The sequence below is a fragment of the Mobula birostris genome, chromosome 9, assembly GCF_030028105.1.
Source record: "Mobula birostris isolate sMobBir1 chromosome 9, sMobBir1.hap1, whole genome shotgun sequence".
Taxonomy (NCBI): Eukaryota; Metazoa; Chordata; class Chondrichthyes; order Myliobatiformes; family Myliobatidae; genus Mobula; species Mobula birostris.
Window position 1 is genome coordinate 142,377,306 of NC_092378.1, and position 27,035 is coordinate 142,404,340.

Consider the following 27,035-nt stretch of genomic DNA (forward strand, 5'->3'; position numbering starts at 1 on the left):
GGAGAGCCAGAGAGCGGTAGTAGATGGTTGCCTCTCTGACTGAAGGCTTGTGACTAGTGGTGTGCCGCAGGGATCAGTGCTAGGTCCTTTGTTCTTTCTCATCTATATCAATGATCTGGATGATAGTGTGGTTAACTGGATCAGCAAGTTTGCCGATGACACCAAGATTAGAGGTGTAGTAGTCAGTGAGGAAGGCTATCATGGCTTGCAGAGGCATCTGCATCAGCTGTAAAAAAGGGCTGGAAAAACGCAGATGGAACTTGATGCAGACTTTGCAAGGTGTCTCACTTCAGTGGGACCAACCAGGGTAGGTCTTACACAGTGAACAGTGGGGCACTGAGGAGCGTGGTAGAACAGAGGGATCTGGGAATACTGTTTCATAATGCATTGAAAGTGGTGTCACAGATAGATAGGGTCATAAAGATAGCTTTTAGCACATTAGCCTTCATAAATCAATGTACTCAGTACAGGAGATGGGATGTTATGTTGAAATTGTATAAGACATTGGTGAGGCCTAATTTGGTGTATTGTGTACAGTTTTGGACATCTACCTACAAGAAAGATGTAAACAAGGTTGAAAGAATACAGAGAAAGCTTACAAGGATGTTGCTGGGTCTGGAGGACCTGAGTTGTATGGAAATATTTAGTAGGTTAAGAGTGTATCCCTTAGATCGTAGAAAATTGAGAGGAAATTTGATAGAGGGTATATAGAATTATGAGGGGTAAAGATAGGATAAGTCCAAATAGGCTTTTTCCACTGAGATTGGGTGGGACTACAACCAGATGTCATGAGTGAAGGGTAAAAGGTGAAAAGTTTAAGAGGAACATGAGGGGAAACATCTTCCCTCAGAAGGTCATGAGAGTGTGGAACAAGCTGACAGCACAAGTGGTGTATGCAAGCTCAATTTCAAAGTTTAAGAAAAGTTTGAGTAGTTACGTGGATGGTAGGGGTATGGAGGTCTATGGTCCCAGTGCAGGTCACTGGGAGTAGACAGTTTAAATGGTTTTGGCATGGACTAGATGGGCCAAAGGGCCTTTTTCATTGCAGTAGTTCTCAATGACTCTATGATTTGAAGGAACTAAAATGTCACATCTGGTTCCCCAAGTTTATTGGAAATTGACTCCAGAGAATTAGAACACAGAAGTTTATCGGAAATTCACTCCAGAGAATTAGAACACAAAAGTCAAGACTCTTCTGTGCCATGCTGACTGCTACCATTTCCTATTTTTAAGAGATTGACCAAACTTCGGAAAAATTTTGTAGAGCCTTACAACATGAAAATAGCCTCCAGCCCAACTCGCCCATGCTGTGTGGCCCAGCAAACTAGTCCCATCTGTCTGTGTTTAAAGATAAAGATTTAAAGATTAGCTTTGTTTTGTCATATATACATCAAATATCCAAACAAACAGTGAAATGCATCGTCTTGTGCCACCGACCAGCACAGTCCAAGGAGTGTCGGCACATGACCGGTGCCAACGTAACATTCCCACAACCCATCGTGCATCTTTGGAATGTGGGAGGAAACCAGAGCACCTGGAGGAAACCCATGCATTCACTGGGAGAGCATACAAACTGCTTACAGATAATGGCAGGAATCAAACCCCGATCAGTGATTGCTGGTGCTGTAAAGCGACTGTGCTAACCACTACACCACCAAGCCACCCAACTTGTTACGTTAGTTACACTATGTTTGGCCAATAGTCCACTAAACTTCTCCTATCCATGGTCTTATCTAACTGGCTTTTAAACATTACCAATGTGCTCGCCTCAGCCACTGTTTCTGGGGGTTCATTCCGAATACGTACTGCTCTTTGTGTGAAGAAACCGCCTCGGATTTCCCTTTTAAGTATCTTGCCTATAATCTTAAATCAATGCCTTCTTGTTTATAGCACCTGGGAAAAAGACCGTACTTTCACCCTGTCTATGCCTCCCATGATCTAATTCATTGGCTTATGTGTATTTTGGGAGGTTTTGAGGTCATTAAGTTCACAAGAGATGCAAATCTCTCCCTTGTGAATTAGACTTGACCATGGCTGATGGGATTGGTATGTTTGCGCTGTAGAATGGCTTAACGATAAAAGAATAGACTGTGATGCTGAGTGGTGTAAAAGCTGTTACTGTACAAAGTGTCCTGAAGGTAATTAAATGCACGTGAATTTAAGGAGACGTTCCTTCTAATTTCTGGAACTTAGTGAAAAATGAATAAATACCACAGTTAAAAACTATAGCAATTTTTCCACATATTATGGTAATTGTATTTGTTCACCATACTGCAGCTGTTGTCAAAATGAAATAACTAAGATTAAGTGAACAAAGCCCCTTCATAAACAGCCAAGTGCACTATCATTAAGGTTCATCCATGTAATCACGGAATAAAACCCTCAAAGCTCCCAAAAAAATTCTTAATCGTTAGCAAACTGAAAATTATCAAATCATTTCTGTTTTAGTAAAGCATTGAATCGCTCTGTTGGTTGTTAACAAGGATTTGGTTTACAAACTTAAATTAACAATCAAAATGCATTTTAATTATTTCCTCTTGATGTTCAGAATGACTTTTAAGGTTTTACATGAAATACTTCCAAATTGCATATACATTTGTGCGGAGTAATGAGAATGTAACAGTGGGGTTTAAATGATGAGGAACTTTAATGAGAAGGCCAAAGAGAAACTTCACTCGCTGGCAAAACCAAATGAGGATATCTGGTAAAACACTCAGGGCTTGTATAAATACACCCTCTGAGGGGAATGGACAAAGAAGACTCAAAAATAAGTTTCACAGGGGAATTGGGTGAATGCTTGAAAAATGCAAACTTGTGGGAATGCAAAGTGCAAGGCCATAGGCCTGACCATTCAAAGGCAAAAGTTTAATACTTCAAAACATTTTCAGAATCAATGATATCTGCCAGTCTTACTGGGCTTTGGAAAATCAGATAGGGGTAGAATCAGAATCCGTTTCAATATACTTATTCTTTATACTTTATTGTTGCCAAACAATTGATACTAGAAAGTACAATCATCACAGCGATATTTGTTTCTGCGCTTCCTGCTCCCTGGATTACAAATCGATAGTAAATATTAAAAATTTAAATTATGAATCATAAATAGAAAATATAAAAATGGAAAGTAAGGTAGTGCAAAAAAACTGAGAGGCAGGTCGGGATATTTGGAGGGTGCGGCCCAGATCCAGGTCGGGATCCGTTCAGCAGTCTTATCACAGTTGGAAAGAAGCTGCTCCCAAATCTGGCCGTATGAGTCTTCAAGCTCCTGAGCCTTCTCCCGGAGGGAAGAGGGACGAAAATATCATTGACAAATGTCGTGAAACTTTTTGTTTTGTGGCAGCAGAACAGCGCATTACATAATAATAAAAACTATAAATTACAGTAAGAAGTAGATACATATTTTTTAAAAAGTTAAATTAAATAAGTATTGCAAAAAAGAGAGAAAAAATAAAAGGTAGTGAGGCAGTGTTCATGGATTCAATATCCGTTCAGAAATCTGATGGCAGAGGGGATGTGCATATTACAATGCATCTTTTAAAAACTATAAATTACAATAAGAAATATACAGTATATATTAGAACACTAAATTAAGTATGTAATGCAAAAAGAGCAAAATAAATACAGTGATGGTTAGTCATTGACCAGGGGGAAGAAGCTGTTCCGATAACATTGAGTGTGTCTTCAGGCTCCTGTAACTCCTACTCGATGAGGGTATGACCTGGGTGATGGAGGTCCTTAATGACGGATGCCGCCTTTTGAAGATGTCCTCGAAGCTAGGGAGGCTGGGACATGTAGAGTAAAAGGTTGGCTGCTCAGGAACGTGGATCAGTAGAAGGATCTTGTGGTTTGGGCCCATTGTTGCCCGAAAGATGCAACAGAGATGGACAGGTTGGTGAATAGAATATAAAATGCTATCGGGCCACCACAGTAGCGTAGTGCAAGCATGATACTATTATAGCTTGGGGTGTCAAAGTTCAAAGTTCAACTCTAGCGTCCTCTGTGAGCAAGTTTGCACATCCTTCCTGTGTACACAAGAGTTTCGTCCAGGTGCTCCAGTCTTCTCCCACAGTACAAAGATATACCAGTTACTAGATTAATTGGTCATTGTAAATTGTCCTGTGATTAGGCTAGGGTTAAATCAGTGGGTTGCTGGGAGGTGTGGCTCATTGGGCCAGAAGGGCCTTTTCCATGCTGTATCTCTAAATAAATAAGTAAATGTTGGGAATCTATGTTACAACTTTATTTCTCTCCATAGAGGCTGCTGAGTTCCTCCAGCATTTTTTGTGGGTTACTCTGGACTTCCAGCAATTGCAGAATCTTTCGTGCTTAGGCTGCATTCCAACCTTGCCAGCTCCAATTTCTTACCGTTGCTGTGACATCCTCCCACGTTCCAAAAAATGTGGACAGGTTAGTAGGTTAATTAACCACAGAAACGTAACTAGGTGGCAATGCCTGACTGGGCCGGAAGGGTCAGAATCTCTAAATAAAATCAATAAATAATGCAAAAGAGGATTAGCAAAGTTGTGCTCATGGATTCATGGACCATTCAGAAATCTGATGGCAGAGGGAAAGAAGGTGTTCCTAGTTATGCATTTTTGCCTCTCTCCACAGATACTGCCCAACTCACAGGGTTTTCCCTGCAGTTTCCTTCATTGCAGATTCCTTGCAGCAGCTGCCTTCCCCCCCCCCCCCGTCACAGCATTACTTTATTTGTCTATTCTTCCTCCATTCCCTTTCCCTCTTTATTTATACCACCTGCCATTAACAAGACTTCAGCACCCTCGTTCAGTTAGTTTCTGTAAGCCATTTTCTCCTGGTAACCTCCACCCAATCACGGACATTCCCTCTCTTCATCCCACCCTCATATTCTGGCATTTTCCCAGTTTTGATAAAACTTTAATACTTTCTTTCAAAGGACCTGCTGAATATTTCCAGCAACTTCTGTTTTTTTTGGAGAGGATAGTCTTTTTGAAATTAATTTTTGCCCTTCTATGACATCTCCTCCCACTACCTTATGTTTTGGCTTAGTTTAGGCCACTGTTTCATCTTTGTGCTGGGGTTGGGACTGGTCCATCTTTCAAATGATTGTGAATGTTGTAAGAGACTACTTGCTGATTATATTTACCATTTACAGTCTCCATTTTCTTTGACAGTATGCAAACTGAACACTCGTGGTGGGCTTTCGTGCACGGGGTAAGAATTTCCACAGAGTTTTGGAGATCTGTTGCTTTAGCTTGCTCAGGAGTGCGGTGAAAGGGTCGACTGTGTGGCACCTCCCAGGAAATTCCTGGCCTGGGCAGTGCTTGTAGTGTGCTTTGCTTTCACAGATGGTTAGGAAGATATGAACAATCTCAAAAGAGTTGGGAGGTTCCTCACTGCCCCGGACAGATCAATCAGTGCTTCATTTTATTTTAACCTCTCGACTGAAAACCTGTGCAAAAAAGACTGTGATCTTTATATTGAAAACTTATGTGGCCTTACAAAAGAACTCTACGTCTCTTCTGCTCCCAGAGCTATGAGGTACCTTTCACCACCCCCTGGTACACAGGAATATCTGGGATGTGGTCCCTTGGATAGTAGGATTCTTCCTGCATCTCCTCTTCTCTTCAATAGTCACTCTCCAGCATTCCTCAAAATTCTTGGCTGCTCCATGGATCAGTATTCTCCAGCGGTCTCTGTCACAAGCGAGCTGCCACTTGTTGACCTCCATATTTGCCTTTTGTGTACTGTTGACAAAAAAATAAACAAATGTCATGATGTACACTCAGAGGTAACTTAATTACATACCTCCTGGTACCTTATTAAGCGGCAACTCGGTGTATGTCCATGGCCTTCTGCTGCTGAGCCCATCAACTTCAAGGTTCAATGTGCTGTGCATTCAGAGATGCTCTTTTGCACACCAGTGTTGTAATGCGTGGTTATTTGAGTTACTGTCGCCTTCCTGTCAGCTTGAACCAGTCTGGCCGTTCTCCTCTAACCTCTCTCATTAACAGAGTATTTTCACCCAAAGAACTTCTGCTCACTGGATGTTTTTTTTCAATCACATCATTATCTGTAAACTCTAGAGATCGTTACGTGTGAAATCCAAGGAGATCAACAGTTTCTGAGATATACAAACCCTCTGTGTGACACCAACAATCATTCTATGGTCAAAGTCACTGAGATCACATTTCTTCCCCATTCTGAAGTCTGGTCTGAACAACAACTGAACCTTTTGACCATGTCTACATGCTTCTATGCATTGAGTTGCTGCCACATGATTGGCTGGTTAGATATTTGCATTAACGAGCAGGTGTACTGGTGTACTTAGTAAAGTGGCCACAGAGTGTATCTCAGTGATAATAAACTTGATTCTAATTCTGATTCTGAACCGGTCAGGGATCAAACAATACCACAGATGCTGCAAAATCTGAAACAAAAGCAGAAAATGCAGGAAACAATCAGTAAGTTCGGTTGTATGTATAGGAAAACAGAGTTAACGCTCAGGTCGATGATTCACTCCTCACTATGAAAGGTGAGATGAACGAGACCTCAGATTCTAGAATCTCAAGTAAAAATTATCTGCAATAGAACTCAGTAAGATGCTGATGTCCTCCAGTACCTCATTTCCTGCTCCACTAGGAAAGATCATTAAGAGGGGAGGAAGGCAAAAGAAAGAAAATTATAGGCCAGTTAGCCTAATCTCAGTGGTTGGGAAAGTGTTGGAGTCCTTTATTAAGGATGAGATTTCGGAGTACTTGGAGACTAATGATAAAATAAGTCAAAGTCAGCATGGTTTCTGTCAAAGGAAATCTTGCCTGCTAAATCTGTTAGAGTTCTTCGAGGAAGTAACAAGCAGGGTGGACAAAGGGGAGACAGTGGATGTAATTTACTTGGATTTACAGAAGGCATTTGATAAGGTGCCACACATGATGCTGCTCAGCAAGATAAAATCCCATGTCATTACAGGAAAGATACTGGTATGGATAGCGGAATGGCTGACAGGTAGGAGGCAGTGAGTGGGAATAAAAGGGGCCTTTTCTGGTTGGCTGCCGGTGACTAGTGGTGTTCCTCAGAGGTCAGTTTTGGGACCGCTACTTTTCACATTGTTTGTCAATGATTTAGATAATGGAATTGATGGCTTTGTGGCAAAGTTTGCATATGATACGAAGATAGGTGGAGGGGTAGGTGGTGCTTATAAAGCAATGCGATTGTAGAAGGACTTAGACAAATTGGAAGTATGAGCAAAAAAGTGGCAGATGGAATACAGTATTGGAAAATGTATGATAATGCATTTTGGTAAAAGGAACAAAAGTGCAGACTATTATCTAAATTGGGAGAAAGTTCAAATGTCAGAGGTGCAAAGGGACTTATGAGTCCTTGTGTAAAACTCTCAGAAAGTCAATTTACAGGTTGAGTCTGCGATAAAGAAGGCAAATGCAATATTGACATTCATTTCAAGGGAAATAGAATATTAAAAACAAAGAGATAATGCTGAGTCTTTATAAGACACTAGTCAGGCCACACTTGGAGTATTTTCAACAGTTTTGGGCCCCATATCTCAGAAGGGATGTGTTGTCATTGGAAAGAGTCTGAGGATAGTTCCGGGAATGAAGGGGTTAACATACGAGGAGCGTTTGGCAGCTTTGGGCCTGTACTCACTGGAATTTAGAAGAATGCGGGGCAATCTCATTGAAACATACTGAATGTCAAAGGGACTAGATAGGGTGGAAGTGGAGAGAATGATTCCTATGGTGGGGGTTTCCAGAACTAGAGGGCACAGCCTCAAAACTGAGGGGTGACCTTTTAGAATAGAGTTAAGGAGGAACTGTTTAGCCAGAGAATATCCTCTGCCGCAGACAGCTGTGGAGACCAAGTCCATGGGTATATTTAAAGTGAAAGTTGATAGTTTCCTGATTGGTCGGGCATCAAAGGTTATGGTGAGAAGGTTGGTGTATGGGGTCAAGTGGGATCCGGGATCAGCCATGATGGAATGGCGGAACAGACTCGATGGGCTGAATGGCCTAATTCTGCTTCTATGTCTTATGGTCATTGCTCCAGAAAGCCAATATTGCCCACTGTGCCCCTCCACACCCTGCGACCCACCAACACTGCCTGATCGACCACTGCTGCAGCCAAATTGGACAGACTTGGTACAAAACTGGAAGGGCTGATTCTCCGAAACGGTTCATTGGGATGTACTTTTCCCAGGTGGTGTTTCTTGAGCTTACCTTTGGCTTCACTGGAACACCATGAGAGGCCAAAGAAAGACACCGACACGGAGGATTAAACCAACCGATCTTGCAGATGAACCAAGATGTTCTGCAAAACAGTCATCCAATCCGTTTTTGATTTCTCCAAACTTACCTGCTCGGAGACGTATTGGATTGGGATGTAGAATTTATAGTTTAACTTTCCTGTCCTTGCTTATATCTTTATATACTTCCTAGGGCACTCCTCCCTTTGTGCCATTACATGAAAACCATGAAGAAATTTGATTTACGATGCACAGTGAAAGAAAATAGGAACTGCAAATTCAAAGCAGTGACAAATAATTGCAAAATTGTTCAAATCTATTTAAAGCTACAAATAAATTATTTTGTTATTTAATTACAGTAAAACAATGTTAATCAACAATTTTAGAATATACATTAGCAGTGCAACTATTCACTGCTTCATTGCTTCTTCACCTTTCGGTGAGATGGGTGGGCTTGGCACAGTGATACCAGCTTCACAACATCAGGTGGAATGTCTCTCAGGTGGGTTAGCAAGAGATGAGGTGTTTGCATAATCATGGTAATCAATTATGAGGCATTGAGGATCAAGTAACTCCACCGTGGACGGTCCCGAGCTGGGATGCAAAAGGAAAAGGTTAGCAACCCCCATCCCGTAAAAACCCAGAGCTACAGAAACACTAACAGAAGCTCCAAGGTCCTCATTCCGGAGAAAGGAAAGATCTTAAGCCGGGCTATATCTGCATACAGCTTGGAAGTCCTACTCAGGACAGAGGACTCTTTCGAGCTTCTTTTGGTGGCCTATGCCCCGGTAGGGGTAATGGGCTTAAGAAGCAGATGAAGAGAAGGATCAAATGCTTATAATAAGTAATTCATTTCTTAAACTAAGCCTCTAATCCCTCAGCTGCTCCCCTTGCTACCGAGCACCACCCACCACCACCGCCTCTATCTTTATTGCCCCCTTAGAAACTCCCACCACCCCTGGGGTGTTTTTCTTAATTCATTTACAGGATGTGGGTGTCGCCAGCTAAACCAGTCCCTGGTTGCAATATCACTCACTTTCGAAACCACTATTCTACATACACATACAGTAATTGTTCAGTGAAATTTCCAGTAATTACAGTACAATTGCTTCTGTCTTGTGCTAAACACTTCTAGTAGGAAGGGTGACAGGAATCTCGATATCTTATTCAAGGGAATTTCTGTTATTGCTAGTCTGGTCTTTTCTTTGTTCTGTCGATGCTTCTTGTAACACTTAATAAAATAGCTGTAAGCCTCATTCTTGACTTCAGAAGAACCTTTGGATCCACAAAAATATCAAGATCCAGCAGACCTGGGCTATCAGTTGCCTCACCAATTTTAGCTGCATTTCTTTTGTGCGCGGAGAATGGAAGAGAAATGTATTTCATGGATACTTGTCATGTGAATCTTAACCATTGGCAAGCTATACAGAAGGTTAAAAGCAACATATTGATTTAATTTAAGATCACTGCAATTTACTTGGCCAAAATTACCTCATGACAATTTCATGCTTAATTAGGAGCATTTGATATTAAGTACTTCCCGTAACTGATCGTTACATAAAGTCACACAGAATTAGCAGGAATAGCTGCATTTTCCATCACAGATGGTAAGATGTTAAGTCCCATTAATGAATTTGAACTTTGACCTTGCAGTGATGATGCAAAACTATTAAATGTATAAACAGAGTACTCCATGGGACTTCTTCCTCCATTTTAGTAGCAAAATGGTGTTACTTAAAAATGCTATGCTATGCCTTTGAAGGCTGACATTCACAGTGGGTCAGTTCGCGTCCATTAATACTTTGTGAAACAATACTCCACACAGGAGAGAACTAAGCCTGGTCCCCCATACCACTGTCTTAAGCTCCTACCCACTCACAGATTGCCAGCGGCAGAGTCATTTCAAAGTTCAAAGTTCAAGGTCAATTTTTTATCAAAGTACATACATGTCACCATCTACTACCCTGAGATTCGTAGTAGAACAAAGAAGTACAATAGAATCGATGAAAAACTACACACAAAGACGGACAATCAATGTGCAAAAGAAGACAAACTGAGGAAATATAAATAAAAAGTGAATAATAAATAAATAAACTGAGAACATAAGTTGTAGATGCTACGCTTGTTCTTAATAAAGATAAGCAGAGTGGGTGAAAACAGCAGCACATATTTATTTACAATTAATGGTTTCCAGCTCGATGCGAACGCGTGAGACCAGCTCAGCAATGTCACTTCCGGTTCTGGGGTGAACTGACCACATTACCCACTGGGGACTGAAGTTCTTTATTATGTACACACATAACAGTCCTTGAAAGTGAGTCCATAGGTTGTGGAATCAGTTCAGTGTTGAGGTGAGTGAGATCCACACAGGTTCAGGAGCTTGATGGTTGAAAGGTAATAACTGTTCCTGAAGCCGCTGGCGTGGGACCTGAGGCTCCTGTACCTCCGTCCCAATGAAAGCAGTGAGAAGAGAGCATGTCCTGGCTGATGGGAGTTCTTTATGATGAATACTGCTTTCTTGTGCTGGAGCTCCTTATAGATGTGCTCAGTGTGGGGAGTGCTTTCTCTGTGATGGACTGGGCTGTACCCAGCACTTTTAGTAGGCTTTTCTACTCTGGGACACTGGAGTTACATTTTCTGAGTATCGCATTGTTTTCATATTTATTCTCATTCTGTGGTGACGAAGACACATGCTTTTTGTTGGCACATTCTCACTGCTTTCCAAGCTGCTGAGAATATGCCACCAGAAAGCCGATGGATTTCCTTTCCCATGTCCCAATCTCCGCCACTTCAGTCTAAATACGTGAGCTTCACGGGGCAGGTACCTGATCATCCAACCTTCTTTCCTAACGAAGTTTCCATTGTCCTTTGTCCAATGTCCACATAGCACCAGCTTTAAGCAAATGGTGCCTAGCCTTCTAAACAGTTTTGACCTTCAAGTAGTTGGCCCAATACTTGCTCTGTACACAGGTGAAACTAAGATGGTGTGAACCAGTATGGAACATGCGTATGAAAGTGGCAAAAAATAACGGGTTAAATCAGCAAAATTAAATATATAACATTGAACACTACAGTACAGTACATGTCATTCGGTCCATAATGTTGTGCCGACCTCTTAACCTACTCTAAAATCAATATAATCCTTCCCTCCTACATAGCCCTTCATTTTTCCTTCATCTGTATGCCTATCTAAGAGTCTCTTAAATGTTCCTAATGTATCCGCCTCGACCACCATCTCTGACAGGGCGCCAAATCACTCCCTGTAAAAAAAACATGCCTCCGACAGGAGGAAGTCATGGAGGGATTGTCTACTGAGTCTCTGTGGGTGGAAGTTAGAAACAGGAAGGGGTCAATAACTCTATTGGGCGTGCTTTACAGACCACCCAATAGTAACAAGGACATCAAGGAGCAGATGGGGAGACAGATTCTGGAAAGATGTAATAATAACAGGGTTGTCGTGGTGGGAGATTTTAATTTCCCGAATATCGATTGGCATCTCCCTGGAGCAAGGGGTTTAGATGGGGTGGAGTTTGTTAGATGTGTTCAGGGAGGTTTCCTGACACAATATGTAGATAAGCTTACAAGAGGAGAGGCTGTACTTGATCTGGTATTGGGAAATGAACCTGATCAGGCGTCAGGGCTCTCAGTGGGAGAGAATTTTGGAGATAATGATCACTATTCTGTCTCCTTTAGCATTGGAGAGGGGTAGGAACAGACAAATTAGGAAAGTGTTTAGAGTAAGGGGAAATATGAAGTTATCAGGCAGGAACTTGGAAGCATAAACTGGGAACAAATGTTCGCAGGGAAATGTACAGCAGAAATGTGGCAAATGTTCAGGAGATATTTGAGTGGCATTCTGCATAGGTACATTCCAATGAGACAGGGAAAGGATGGTAGGGTACAGGAACCTTGGTGTACAAAGGCTGTTGAAAATCTAGTCACGAAGAAAAGAAAAGCTACAAAAGGTTCAAGAGGCAATGATAAAGATCTAGAAGATTATAAGGCTAGCAGGAAGGAGCTTAAAAATGAAATTAGGAGAGCCAGAAGGGGCCATGAGAAGGCCTTGGTGAGCAGGATTAAGGAAACCCCCAAGGCATTCTACAAGTATGTGAAGAGCATGAGGATAAGATGTGAGAGAATAGGACCAATTAAGGGTGACAGCGGAAAAATGTGTATGGAACCGGAGGAGATAGCAGAGGTACTTAATGAATACTTTGCTTCAGTATTCACTACAGAAAATGATCTTGGCAATTGTAGGGATGACTTACAGCGGATTCAAATGCTTGAGCATATAGACATTAAGAAGAAGGATGTGCTGCAGCTTTTGGAAAGCATCAAGTTGGATAAGTCTCTGGGACCGGATGAGATGTACCTCAGGCTACTGTGGGTGGCAAGGGAGGAGATTGCTGAGCCTCTGGCAATGGTCTTTGCATCATCAATGGGGATGGGGGAGGTTCCAGAGGATTGTAGGGTTGCAGATGTTATTCCCTTGTTCAAGAGAGTGAGTAGAGATAGCCCAGGAAATTATAGATCAGTGAGTCTTACTTCAGTGGTTGGTAAATTGATGGAAAAGATCTTGAGAGGCAGGATTTATGAACATTTGGAGAGGCATAATATGATAGGAATAGTCAGCATGGCTTTGTCAAAGGCTGGTCAATTGGCTTGCCCACGGAAGACAAAGAGTGGTTGTAGATGGGTCATTCTGCATGGAAGGTGGTGACCAGTGGTGTGCCTCAGGGATCTGTTCTGGGACCCCTACTCTTTGTGATTTTTATAAATGACCTGGATGAGGAAGTGGAAGGATGGGTTTGTAAATTTGCTGATGACACAAAGGTTGGGGGTGTTGCAGATAATATGGAGGGCTGTCAGTGGTTACAGCGGGACATCAATGGGATGCAAGACAAGGCAGAGAAATGGCAGATGGATTTCAACCCAGATAACTGTGAGGTGGTTCATTATGGTAGGCTAAATATGATGGCAGAATATAGTATTAATGGTAAGACTCTTGGCAGTGTGGAGGATCAGAGGGATCTTGGGGTCCGAGTCCATAGGACACTCAAAGCTGCTACACAGGTTGACTCTGTGGTTAAGAAAGCATACGGTGCATTGGCCTTCATCAACCGTGGGATTAAGTTTAAGAGCTGAGAGGTAATGTTACAGCTATATAGGACCCTTGTCAGACCCCACTTGGTGTACTGTGCTCAGTTCTGGTCACCTCACTAAAGGAAAAATCTGGAAACTATAGAAATGGTGCAGATGAGATTTACAAGGATGTTGCCTGGATTGGGGAGCATGCCTTATGAGAATAGATTGAGTGAGCTTGGCCTTTTCTCCTTGGAGCGACGGAGGATGAGAGGTGACCTGATAGCAGTGTATAAGATGATGAGAGGCATTGATCATGTGAATAGTCAGAGGCTTTTTCCCAGGGCTGAAATGGCTAGCACAAGAGGGCACAGTTTTAAGGTGCTTGGAAGTAGGTACTGAGGAGATGTCAGGAGTAAGTTTGTTTACACAGAGAGTGGTGAGTGCATGGAATAGGCTGCCGGCGACAGTGGTGGAGGCGGATACAATAGGATCTTTTAAGAGACTCCTGGATAGGTACATGGAGCTTAGAAAAATAGAGGGCTATGGGTAACCCTAGGTAATTTCTAAAGTAAGCACATGTTCGGCACAGCTTTGTGGGTTGAAGGGCCTGTATTGGCTGTAGGTTTTCTATGTTTTGTATTAGCCATTGGCCCTAGGAAAGAGTCATCTTGTAGACCTCTATCAATTTACCCCTCGTCCTCCTTCACTCCAAAGAAAAAAGCCCAAGTTCACTCAACCTATCCTAACCTATCCTCGTAAAACAAGCTCTCTAAACCAGGCAGCAATTAAATAGTTAAATTGTACCATTACAAAACTTAAATTATCTTTTGCTATATAAAACTTCAGTTGGGTTGCACATGGATTATACTGAGTGCAGTTCTGGTCACCCCAGCAGAGAGTAGGTTTATTTGTTATATGTACGTTTGTATATCAAAACCTCAAAATGCACATTGTTTTGCATCAACAACCAATACAGTCCGAGGATTTGCTGGGGGCAGTCTGCAAGCGTCGCTTTGTTTCCGGTGCCAACATAGCATGACGACAGCTTACTAACCCTAACCCGTACATCGTTGAAACATGGGAACAAATCAGAGCACCCGAGTACACTGATGTGGTCATGGGGAGAACGTACAGACTGTGGCAGAAACTGAACCCCAATCTCACTGCTAACACTAGAAAGTATTATGCTGGTCGCTACGTTACTTTGACCAGTGACCAATCCGGACATCGGAAGTGTTAAGAGGAGGGGATTTCACTCCAGTCCACTGCCTGAGAGGCAAAGCCAGCAGCGGATTGCTACAGTAAGAAAGAGCTTTGACCAGTGACCAGTCAGCATTTGGGTTTGTTTAGCGAGAGCAAAGTAAAGGAAGGCAGGAGCAAGCGCGGAGGCCATCGTCTGAGTGGACAGAGTCAGAGTGGTGATCTTGAGGCTTTAGCCCTTCCAGGCTTCAGTCAGAGAAAGCAAAGGAAAGAAAAGCTCAAGGTTAGAGTTTTGTTTCTCCTTACCCTTCTTTATATCTGCTCAGCTAGGACAGTAGAGATGCCAGGCAGGATAGTGGAATGCTCCTCTTGCGGGAGACCCCCAGTGTCCCTGACAACCACAACTGCAAGAATTACTCCTGTAGCTTCTAACAATCCGCGTTAAGGAGTTGGAGCTGGAACTGGATGAACTCTGGGAGGCTGAGGGGGTGACAGATAGGACATATAGAGAGGTAGTGTTGAAGAATTTACTCTGACTTATTGTACGTTACTGTAAAAGAACTTTGTCGCCAATTTACTAAGAGAGGCTTACCCCATTAGCAAACAAGAATAAAGACACAGATCTCGGTATAAGGTTAACCCTTTAATACGTGATCACGGGGAGCCATTGTCCTATGACTCCATCAATGTCAGGTTACATCTTAAATTTTGGGCAATAGCCAACAGCTAAACATATTTGGTCCGCAGTTTCAAGAAGCACTCATTAGGTATCAGTAAGTCATCAAATTGTCCCCATGCAATACTCAAAATTAGAATCACACGTCTATAGTCAGTTCCTCTGTTAGCTAGACGGTCTCGGGCAAATGTTAGCAATATTTCATCACTGGCGTGATCTATTGCTAGCTATCATTAACTCGCACAAGCAAGGCAGTGTCTGCATTTTATCCTGTCATCCTCATGGCTCAAGCCTTGAGCAATATTTAGCTAGTCAAGTTAATTTTTCTTCCATGGGAAATTACACCTAAGGTGCAGGACACAGAAGACTGGGTGACAGTCTGGAAGGGAAAAGCGGTTAAGGAGAAAAGCAGGGTACACCTACCTCCATCTGCATCAATAACAGGGATATCATTTTGGATACTGTTGGGGCAGGTGGTTGATCAAACAGGGGAAAGTCACAATGGTAGGGTCTCTGGCATTGAGTCAGGGTCTGCAACTCAGAAGGGAAAGGGGGAGAGGAGGCACGCTGTGGTAATAGGGGGTTCATTAGTTAGGGGAATGGAGACGAGGTTCTGTGGGCAAGAATGTGATTTCCAGATGATACGTTGCCTACCCAGGTGACAGGGTCTGGGATATCTCAGATCGAGTCCTCAGCATTCTTAATTGGGAGGGTGAACAGCCAGAAATCATGGTCCATGCAGATACCAATGACATGACTAGGATGAGTGATGAAGTCCTGCATATGGAGTTCAGGGAGTTGGGTGCTAAGTTACAAGGCAGGACCTCCAGCATTGTGATCTCAGGATTGCTGCCCGTGCCACGTGCCAATGAGGCCAGAAGTGTTGCTGGGGGATGGGAACCAGAGTGCCAGAAGTTAGTGGAGAGGTTGTGGAGGCCAAGGTTGGTAAGATCTCAGACAAAGTTAGGAATCAAAAAGTTTAGCATGATGTGACTAGTGTCCTGAGCTGCGTATATCTCAATGCAAGAAGTATCGTTGGAAAGGCGGATGATAGTGCTGAAGATGAGGTAGCTGGTTTACAAACGGAGGCAATGAGTAGTGAGGAGAGGCTGATGATAGGGAGAATATGCAGTCAACAGTAATGTAAAAGGTGGACAAAATCGAAACGGATGAATACAGGTGTTATATTTGAATGCACACAGTATACAGAATAAGGCGGATGAACTTGTAGCACTGTTGCAGATTGGCATGAATGATAGTGTAGGCATCACTGAATCATGGCTGAAAGAAGATTATAGCTGGGAGCTTAATGTCCAAGGATACACATTGTATCAAAAGGACAGGCAGGAAGGCAGAGGGGCATTGCTCTGTTAGTAAAAACTGAAATCAAATCATTGGAAAGAGGTGACATAGCTGGAAGGTGTTGAATCATTGTGGATAGAGCTAAGGAGCTGCAAGGGTAAAAAGACCCCGATGGGAGCTATATAGACCCCCAAACAGTAGTAAGGGTGAGGTCACAAATTACAGTGGGAGGTAGGCAATGTATAATAGTCAGGGGGGGATTTCAATATGCAGGTTGACTGGGAAAATCAGGTTGGTGCTGTATTCTAGGAGGGGGAGTTTCTGGAGTGCCAATGATATGGCTATGCTGGACTGGGTGTTCTGCAATGAACCGGAATTGATTAGCGAGCTTAAGGTAAAAGAAACCTGAGGAGAAAGTGATCATAATATGACCAAATTCACCCTGAAATTTGAGGAGAAGAAAAAATCAGATGTATCAGTATTATAGTGGGGTGAAGGGAATTACAGAGTCATGAGAGAGGAGTTGGCCAGATTTGATTGGAAAAGAACACTGACAGGGATGAGGGCAGAGCAGCAATGGCTTGGACTTCTGGAAGCAATTCCGAAGGCACAGGATATATACATCCCACGGAGGAAGAAGTATTCTAAAGAAAAGATAACACAACCATGGCTAACAAGAGAAATCAAAACCAACAGAAAAGTCAAAGAGAGGTCTCATAATAGAGCAAAAATTAGTGGGATGTTAGAGGATTGGAAAGCTTTTAAAAACCAGCAGAAGGCAACTAAAAAAAGTCACAAAGAATGGAAAGGTAGAATACAAAGGTAAGCTAGCCAATAACATTTAAAGAAGTTTCTTCAGATACATGAAGTGTAAAAGAGAGGTAAGAGTAGATATGGGACCACTGGGAAATGATGTTGGAGACGTAGTAATGGTTGACATTGAAATGGTGGATGAACTGAATAAGTCTTCATGGTAGAAAACATTAGCAACATGGTGAAACTTCCAGGTGTCAGGGGTCATGAAGTGTGTGAAGTTATCATAACTAAAGAGAAGGTTGTTGGGAAACTGAAAGGTCTGAAGGTAGATAAGTCACCTGGACCAGATGGTGTACACCCTGGGTTCTGAAAGAGGTGGCTAAAGAGATTGTGATGACATTAGTAATTATCTTTCAAGAATCACTGGACTGGTTCTGGAAGACTGAAAATTTGCAAATGTCACTCCACTCTGCAAGAAGGGAGAGAGGCAAAAGAAAGGAAACTATAAGCCTATTAATCTGACCTCAGTAGTTGGCAAGATGTTGGAGCTGATTATTAAGGATGAGATCTCTGTGTACTTAAAGGCACCCTGTGACCTCATCCTCCTAAAATAGGCCTAGTCAGCATGGTTTCCTCAAGGGAAAATCTTGCCTGACAAATCTGTTGGAATTATTTGAAGAAATAACCAGCAGGATAGACAAAGCAGAATCAGTGGACGCTGTGTACTTGGTGTCATGTGTGACGCCAAGCAGAGCTGCAGGTCGGATGATGCTAATGAGAGAGATAACTGAAGACAATGGAGAAACATTCAAAATGCTAATAAGAGAGAAGAGAGAGATTAACGAGAAAGAAACACAATTCCGATGTTGGTGTCTGCGACAGGCAGTTTGCTTTGAACCTGAACTGTTTGAAGTTTGATGGACAGGTGATACCCCAGCAGGGATAAAAATAGCAGGTTTGCTAAGGCACACACACACACACACACACACACACACACACACACACACACACACACACACACGCCACAAGACCCTGGAAAAAGCAGTGTGCCCCACAACGTGGTGGGAGTTTGGAGGACCGGTTCGCGGGAATCGGTCAGAGGCTCACAGGGTGTAAAGATATGATCGGTGGGGAGCTAGGTGTGTGTCCGCCCTTGTCTGGGTGCCCGGTTCACCGCGGAAGAACGATCGTATCCGGAACGGAGGGGTCACCGTTGGTGACCACAGCTGGATCAGAAGGCATCGAAAGGTTTGCCTGAAACCAACGGCATCTCTCTCTCTCTCCCTCTCTCTCTCTCCCCCCCCCAACAGTACAACAACAGCGATTACTTCGAACTGCACTAGACTGAACTGAACTCTGCTTCACTTAAGACTGATCATTTTACCCCTAGACTGCGATAGAGCTTGGTCGATTCCTATTACCCTATTTCTGTCTATATGTGTATACTATCATTGCCAACCTGTTACATTTATATCCTTGCGGTTAGTGTACTGTATTACTTATTTCTTTAATAAAACTTTATTAGTTCCTAGTAATCACAGACTCCAACACCTGTTCCATTTCTGCTGGTTTGGCAACCCAGTTACGGGGTACGTAACACTGGATATTCAGAAGGCCTTTGACAAGATGCTACACATGAGGCTGCTTAACAAGCTATGAGCTCATGGTATTACGGGGAAGATTCTAGCATGGATAAAGCAGCAGCTGATTGGCAGAAGGCAAAGAGTGGGAATAAAGGGAGCCTTTTCTGGTTGGCTGCCGGTGACTAGTGGTGTTCCACAGGGTTCTGTGTTGGGACCAATTCTTTTTACATTATATGTCAATGATTTGGATGATGTAATTGATGGCTTTGTTGCAAAGTTTGCAGACGATATGAAGATAGGTGGAGAGCCAGGTAGTTTTGAGGCTACAGGAGCATAACCACATTGTAGACAAAGGGCCCAAAGCATTGTTGAGGATTCCTACCACCCATCCCACAATCTCTTTGACTCAACTACCATCAGGAAGGAAATACAGGAGCTTCGGAACTAGGACTACCAGACTGGGCAACAGCTGCTTCCCTCTACCTGTGAGACTCATGAATACCTTACTATCAGGCAGGTTTTGTTCCTAGAACAGACAGCAGTTCACTATTTACTGCACTGTTTACCGTTTACTGCTTACCTCTGCTGCACACTACAAGCATTTTGAATTGCATTTTATTATCTTATTTATGATAATATTTTGTTTTATATGCTGTGTGTGATATAGGTTTTGTGGATTCACTGTGTGGTCTGGAGAAACATTTTTTCATTTAATTCTATGCACTGTCAGATGACAAAAAAAATTGAACTTGTAATCCACAGCATAACCACCTTGAGAATAGCACAGCCCTTACATTCTACATTATCTTAGCTATTTACATTAAGTCAAAGGTCAAAAAGTTGCATGGAACATTAAAACAGAATGCGATTCCATTTGAATTATGCTAAATGATGTTTGAATGGCCTTTAACCTATCAAGGGGCAAGGGTTTTACTTCAGTTGGTGACAAGTGAAGTTGTCTCTCATCGATTATTTTCTGCAAAGTGCCGTTTCTCAAAAATCAATTACAGATCATCAGGGAAACAAAAATACACGGAGATTTCTCTCTCAGTTTTATCAAGGTGAAAAGTAACAAATTCAAGATGCAAAGACTTTCTTTCATTGTTCATCAGGTACACCTGAGGCTTCTCTGAGGATTGCCACCTTGCCGAGGCTGTGAGCTCCCGAGATCCCGAGAGTGACGCCGGCTAAGGTTTAGCGTTCTGGCGATTAGACCCTGGTAGGGTCACCACCGGCGGTAAGGTCAAGAGGGAGGTTCCAGAAGAAAACTGGCCCAAACAAGAGCTTAACAGTGTAGCTGGGGGAAGATGCTGACACCTCACAGCGGCAGTGAAGGCGGAGGAAGGCCGCAGCAGTGAAATGTCCCCAGTCGTCAGGCCACCGAACCCTGACCCCGGCCTGTCTAGAACCGGGTGGTGGCTGCCTGTGTTTTAACCTCCCACATTAAACAAAGTCATTTGCAGACGTTCTCCATTAAGGGAATCCACCCTAAGAGAACATTACACCCGACTCGAGAGACCACACTACTGCTAATACACTTCTGCAGGTTGAATCTGGCACATCTTTTACGCAATTTACTGCCTCCTCATCCCGATAGTAATTTCAATAAGACTGTTCCACTTGCATCAGGCTGCCACTTTTCCTCACTGCAGAATGCGCATTTGGACTGTATTCCTTGGAGTTTAGAAGAATGAAGGGGGACCTCATAGAAACATTTTGAATGTTGAAAGGCATGGACAGAGTGGATGTGGCAAAGTTGTTTCCCAAGGTGAGGGAGTCTAGTACAAGAGGGCATGACTTAAGGATTGAAGGGCACCCGTTCAGAACAGAGATGCGAAGAAATTTTTTTAGCCAGAGGGTGGTGAATCTATGGAATTTGTTGCCACGGGCGGCAGTGGAGGCCGAGTCATTGGGTGTGTTTAAGGCAGAGATTGATAGGTATCTGAGTAGCCAGGGCATCAAAGGTTATGGTGAGAAGGCGGGGGAGTGGGACTAAATGAGAGAATGGATCGGCTCATGATAAAATGGCGGAGCAGACTCCATGGGCCAAATGGCCAACTTCTGCTCCTTTGTCTTATGGTCTTATATCCTTAGTAAGGCTCTATTTCAATGTTGAATGTCTTGCATTGCAGGGCATGTGCTATAAGGAGAGGGAAGACAAACTAGGTTTGCTTTTTTGTTAAATAGTAACATACAAAGTACTGGAGGAACTCAGCAATATCTATAGAAAGGAATAGAGTTGACATTTCAGGCTGAGACCCTCATCAGGACTGGAAAGGAAGGAGGGAAGAAGGTGAGGGAAGGGGAAGGAGTACAAGCTGGAAGGCGATAGGTAAAATTAGGTGAGGGGCACGGTAGGTGGGTGGGGGAGGGAGATGAAGTAAGAAGCTGGGAAGTGATAGATAGAAAAGTTAAAGAGCTGAAGAAGAAGGAATCTGATTGGAGAGTGGACCATGGGAGAAAGGGGAGGAGACAGGGGCCCAGAAGGAGGTGATAAACAGGTGAGGAGAGGGGCACTAGAAGACAAGATAAGACGTAAGAGGGGGAGCCAGAACAGGGAATGGGAAAAAGGGAGAAGGGGGATGGGGGAGTAATTCCGGAAGTTGGAGAAATCATTGTTCATGCCATCAGGTTGGAGGCTGTGCAGACGGAATATAAGGCGTTCCTCCTCCAACTGGAGAGAGCCCTCTTTATGGCAGTAGAGAAGGTCATGAACTGCCATGTCAGAATGGGAACGGGGAGTGGAATTAAAGTAGTTAGCCACCGGGAAATCCTGCTTGTTTCAGACAGAGAGATGGTGTGTTTTTAATTATTATTTAAAGTGTGGAGATTGCTGGCAAACCCAGTGGTTATAGCCCATCTCCAAATAATCCTAAGACTGAATGGCTTGCTAAGGCTCATCGCAGTAGTTGCCACTGTTAAGCTCAACATAAGACTACCTTGGGGACCCCAGATCTGGATTTTTCCTCAGGATTTAATCCCGAAGACCTCCCCGTGAGTGGGAATAGTTACAAGGCAGTGGAGGTTTGAGATCCGAGATTTCCTTCTCCTAGATGAGTTGCTAACCACAGCTGATGAGCCCATCTGCTCAAAGCAAGTAGTTTTAAGGTCAGTAACCTTCCTTTGGCCGTTTTCCTGTCAGTAGAATCAGTTCTGCCGGAATTAGTAGCTAAGCCACTAACTTAGCTTATTTTATCATATACCTCCAAGTACCCCAAAACCACAACCTTAACGATCGACTCCAACACCTTCCCCACCACTGAAGTCAGGCTAACTGGCCTATAATTTCCTTTCTTCTGCCTCCCTCCCTTCTTGAGGAGTGAAGAGACATTTGCAATTTTCCAGTTCTCCAAAACCATTCCAGAATGTAGTGATTCTAGTAACTACTAATGCCTCCACAATCTTTCATCTACCTCTTTCAGAACCATGGGGTGAAATCCATCTGATCCAGGTGACCTATCTACCCGCAGACCTTTCAGTTTCCCAAGAACCTTCTCCCTAGTAATGGTAACTTCACACACTTCATGATCCCTGACACCTGGAACTTCTGCCATACCGTCAGTTTCTTCCACAGTGAAGACTGATGCAAAATACTTATTCATTTAGTCCACCATTTCCTTGTCCCCCATTACTACCTCTTCAGCGTCATTTTCCTGCGGTACCATATCAATTCTTGCATCTCTTTTACTCATTGTATATCTGAAAAAAATATTTGGTACCCTCTTTGATATTATTGGCTAGCATATTTCATCTTTTCCCCCATTATGACTTTCTAGTTGCCTTCTGTTGCTTCTTAAATTTTCCCAATCCTCAAACTTTCCACAAATTTTTGCTTTATTATATGCCCTCTCTTGCACTTTTATGTTGGCTTTGACTTCCCTTCTCAGCCACGATTGTGTCATCCTGCCTTTAGAATACTTCTTCTTCTTCTTTGAGGTGTATCTATCTTAAGCTTTCCAAATTGCTCGCAGAAACTCTGCCATCATCCCTGCTAGTGTCCCCTTCCAATCAGTTTTGACCAGCTCCATCTTCATGCCTCTGTAACTCTATTTAGTCCACTGTAATATTGATACATCTAACTTTAGCTTCTCCCTCTCAAAATACAGGGAGAATTCTATCATTTTATGATCATAAAATTCTATCATTTTATTGTCCCCTAAGGGTTCCTTTAACTTAAGCTCCCTGATCAAACCCAGTTCATTATACCAAATCCAATCCAGAATAGCTGATCCCCTAGTGGGCTCAAACACAAGCTGCTCTAAAAAGCCATCTTGTAGGCATTCTACAAATTCTTGCTCTTGGGATCCAGCACCAACCTGATTTTCCCATTCTACCTGCATATTAAAATTCCCCATGACTATCATAACGTTACCCTTTTGACATGCCTTTTCTAATCTGTAGCCCACATCCTGGCTTCTGTTCAGAGGCCTGTATATAACTTGATGGGAGTTTTACCCTTACAGTTACTTACTTCTACCCACGACGGCTCTTCACCTTCCAATCCTATGACATCCCTTACTAAGGATTTGATTTCATCTTTTACCAACAGAACCACACCACCCTATCTGATTACCTACTTATCCTTTCAACACAATGTGTAGTCTTGAACGTTAAGCTCCCAACTATAACCTTATTTCAGCCATGCCTCAGTGATGCCCACAAAGTCATACCTGCCAACCTCTAACTGCACTACAAGATCATCTGATACCAAGAGTGGTGGAGTTGTGGATAGTGTAGAGGACTGGAAAAGAATATAGATCAGTTGCACACATGAGCAGAGAAATGCCTGATGGAGTTTAACACAGTTAAATGTGAGGTGTTGCACCTCGGTAGGGCAAATGCAAGAACACAGTACACTGTTAAGGGTAAGATCCTTAACAGTGCTGTTGTTAAGAAAGCTCCTTGAAAGTGGCTACAAAGGTCAAGAATGTGGTTAAGAGGGCTTATGGAATGCTTGCTTTTATTAGTTGAGGCACTGGGTTCAAAAGTCAAGAGGTTAAGTTGGAATTTTATAAAGCCCTGGTTAGGCCACATCTGGAGTATCACATGTAGTGCTGGCTGCCCCATTATAGGAAGGATGTTGAGGCTTTGGAGAGGGTGCAGAAGAGGTTTACCAGGATGCTGCCTGGTTTAGAGAGCATGTGCTATCACAAGAGGGGGGTAAACTTGGGCTGTTTTCTCTGGAGCATCAGAGGCTGAGCGGAGATCTAACAGAGGTTTACAAGATTATGAGAGATATAGATAGAGTGGACAGAGAGTATTTGTTTCCCAGGGTTGAAATATTTGATACCAGAGGGCATGCGTTGAAGGTGAGGGGGGTAGGCTCAAGGGGGTTGTGAGGGGTAAGATTTTACTCAGAGTCACAGATACCTGGAATGCGCTGCCTGGTAGAGGCTTTTAAGAGACGCTTGGATAGGTACATGGATGTAAGGAAGATGGAGGGATATGGACATGGTGTAGGTAGGAGGGATTAGTGTTAGGGTTTTTTGATTTGCTTTTTAGCTGGTTTGGCACGACACTGTAGACTAAGTGGCCTGTTCTTGTGCAGTACTGTTCTATGTTATTCTGTTTACTCTGTGCATTCAAATATAAAACCTTCAATCCTGTATCTACACTGCAACTCAACCCACTGACTGCAATTTTGCCCTACCATCTGCCTGTCCTTCCTGACAGTCTCACTACACACTGCCCCTGCTTGTAAAGCCACATCCCTATCCTCAGCCCTATCACTCCAGTCCCCGCCCCCTTACCAAATTAGTTCAAACCCTCTCCAGCCACTCTAGCAAATCGATCTGAGAGAATATTGGTCCTCTTTGGGTCAGGTGCAACCTGCCCTTTTGTCACAGGTCATGCCTACCCCAGTGATCCCTCGATCTGAAACCCTGCCCCCTATACCAGCTTCTCAGCCTACCAATTCATCCTGTTCTTACCCTCACGGAAACATGGCACAGGCAGCAATACAGTGATTGCTACCCTGATGGTCCTGGTTTTCAGCTTTCTATCTAGGTCCCTAAACTCTCTCTTCAGGACCTGCTCGCTTTTCCTACCTATGTCATTGGTGCCAATATGTACCAAGACCTGGCTGTTCACCCCTCCCCTGCCTTTTAGAATGTTGAGATGCATTCTATATTGAGTTGAAGTTTATAGCTAAGTAGGGCGGAATGGTGTGTATTTAATATTTCAGTAAAATTTGAGTAATATCGTAATTACTTTGTTTAATTAAGCATTTTTTGTCATTTACATAATGCATTGTGGGTTATACGTAAAAGTAAGTGAATGGCATACGTTATCACGTCATCATGATAAGTTCACGCCTCACTTAAAGTAAAAAACAAAGGTTAGACTCACATTCTGAACTCTTGGTGTTTTCTTTCCAATTAATTTTATGTTTTGGAGTTACAAAACATGACAGTCTGCTACCACGGCTCAAGGTTCAAAATTCAGATGTATTACCACATGCACATCGAAACATCCAGTGACACGTGTCGTTTGCGTTAACGAGCAACACACCCAGGGCACATCCGGCAAGTGTTGCCACATATTCCACAAGCCCATAAAGAAGATAAGGTATTCTAGCACCAACACAGCATACCCAAAATGCTCAGCAGAACAACACAGAACACAACGAAACAGAATACAACAAACAACAACAGCACACATATGCCCCCATTCCTCCATTCACCCAGTCACCCCTGCAACCCCAGGATGTGCCATCTTCAGCAGACTTAGATTCGCAGACATTGGACCCTCAACTTCCCCAAAAGACTTGCAGAGATTCACAGACTCAGGGCTCTAGACCACGAGCCTCAACTTCCGGACTTCTGATTGACCCTCAGACCTCGATCCTCGACATCGACACCAAGACCCCCCGCCAATCACTGACCACTAGGCCTTGGACTCCAGACTCCCTTATGAACCACAGCCGGAATCATGCCATGATACAAACTCTGTAGCATTTGTTGGTCTCTCTAGTTACCACAGAATTTTCAGACAGTTCCTGACTGGCATACCCTGAATAATTTTATCAGGGTAACAGTGTGAATATGTGTCTTCGTGAGGTAATACAGACTCCAAAGGGTTAAACCAGAATACGAGTTCACAGCTAGTCCAGCAAAGAGGGATGTGGCTATGTTAAACTGACCTTGAACTCGAGATCTCATCAGGACAATCTAGACTCCAGCCAAAAAGGAAGTGATTGTGGTGCAGCCCCCTACAGATTAAAGCTTGCAGTTCAATGTGACTTTGAAAATGTCATTGTAAGAAGCCACTGATCAGATCAGCGATGAAAGATATTTAGCAGACAATATTCCTTTCTATAATCTCAACGCTGGCTCTGCTGTGAGGCAAGATACAAAACTCTGCACACTCCCAAGATAAGTGAGCATGGATCTGAAGAATGCCACATGCTGTTTATTGCTAGAGAATTGGTGTCATTATACTATTCTGATCTGAGGAGAGCCTGTTTTTTTTTCCAAGAGATGAAATACTGCAGAGATGGGATCAAATGGTCGCAAGGAAAATCTGGGAGGAGTCTGCACTCTAGTGAACGAAAGCTGGTATTGCAACGAGTATAAAAAAGCAGGCAGCGCGCACAAAAAATGCTGGTGAACGCCTGTGTTGCTTGAATTTTCAGCATCTGCAGATTTCCTCATGTTTGCGCAAACAAGTAGGCTCTGCTTTTCAAATCTCAATGAAAGTTCAAAGTTTAAAATAAACTATGTATGTGCCACCTCCTGCGGGCATTCATAGTTTGTAGTTTTCTCATGATAGAACGAAGAAATGATTTTAGATTATGAGAACACTCAGTCCTTGTTTATTGTCATTTAGGAATGCATACATGCATTAAGAAATGATACAATGTTTCTCCAGAGTGATATCACAGAAAACAGGACAAACCAAAGACTAACACTGACAGAACCACATAATTATAACATAGTTACAGCAGTGCAAAGCAATACCATAATCTGATGAAGAGCAGACCATGGGCACAGTAAAGATAGTCTCAAAATCCCAAGTCGATCGACTCCCGAGTCCCCGATAGCAGGCGGCAAAAGGGAGAAACTCCCTGCCATAAACCTCCAGGCACTGACAACGGCCGATACCTTGGAAGCAGCCGACCACAGCCGACACTGAGTCCATCCGTCTGAAAACTTCAAGCCTCCGACTAGCCCCTCCAATACAGCCTCCCAAGCGCCAT

At 43.1% G+C, this 27,035-nt stretch overlaps 1 protein-coding gene across 1 annotated transcript in view; it reads right to left on the reverse strand.

The window, feature by feature from the left end:
• Positions 1 to 5,494: 5,494 nt before the first annotated feature.
• The window catches only part of thumpd1 (THUMP domain containing 1), a 74,333-nt gene continuing 52,792 nt past the window's right edge, over positions 5,495 to 27,035 (reverse strand). Inside the window, exon 6 of the mRNA XM_072269004.1 lies at positions 5,495 to 5,726. Within this exon, the coding sequence (XP_072125105.1) occupies positions 5,528 to 5,726 (199 nt within the window). The 3' untranslated portion in view covers positions 5,495 to 5,527. The remainder of the gene's footprint in view (positions 5,727 to 27,035) is intronic.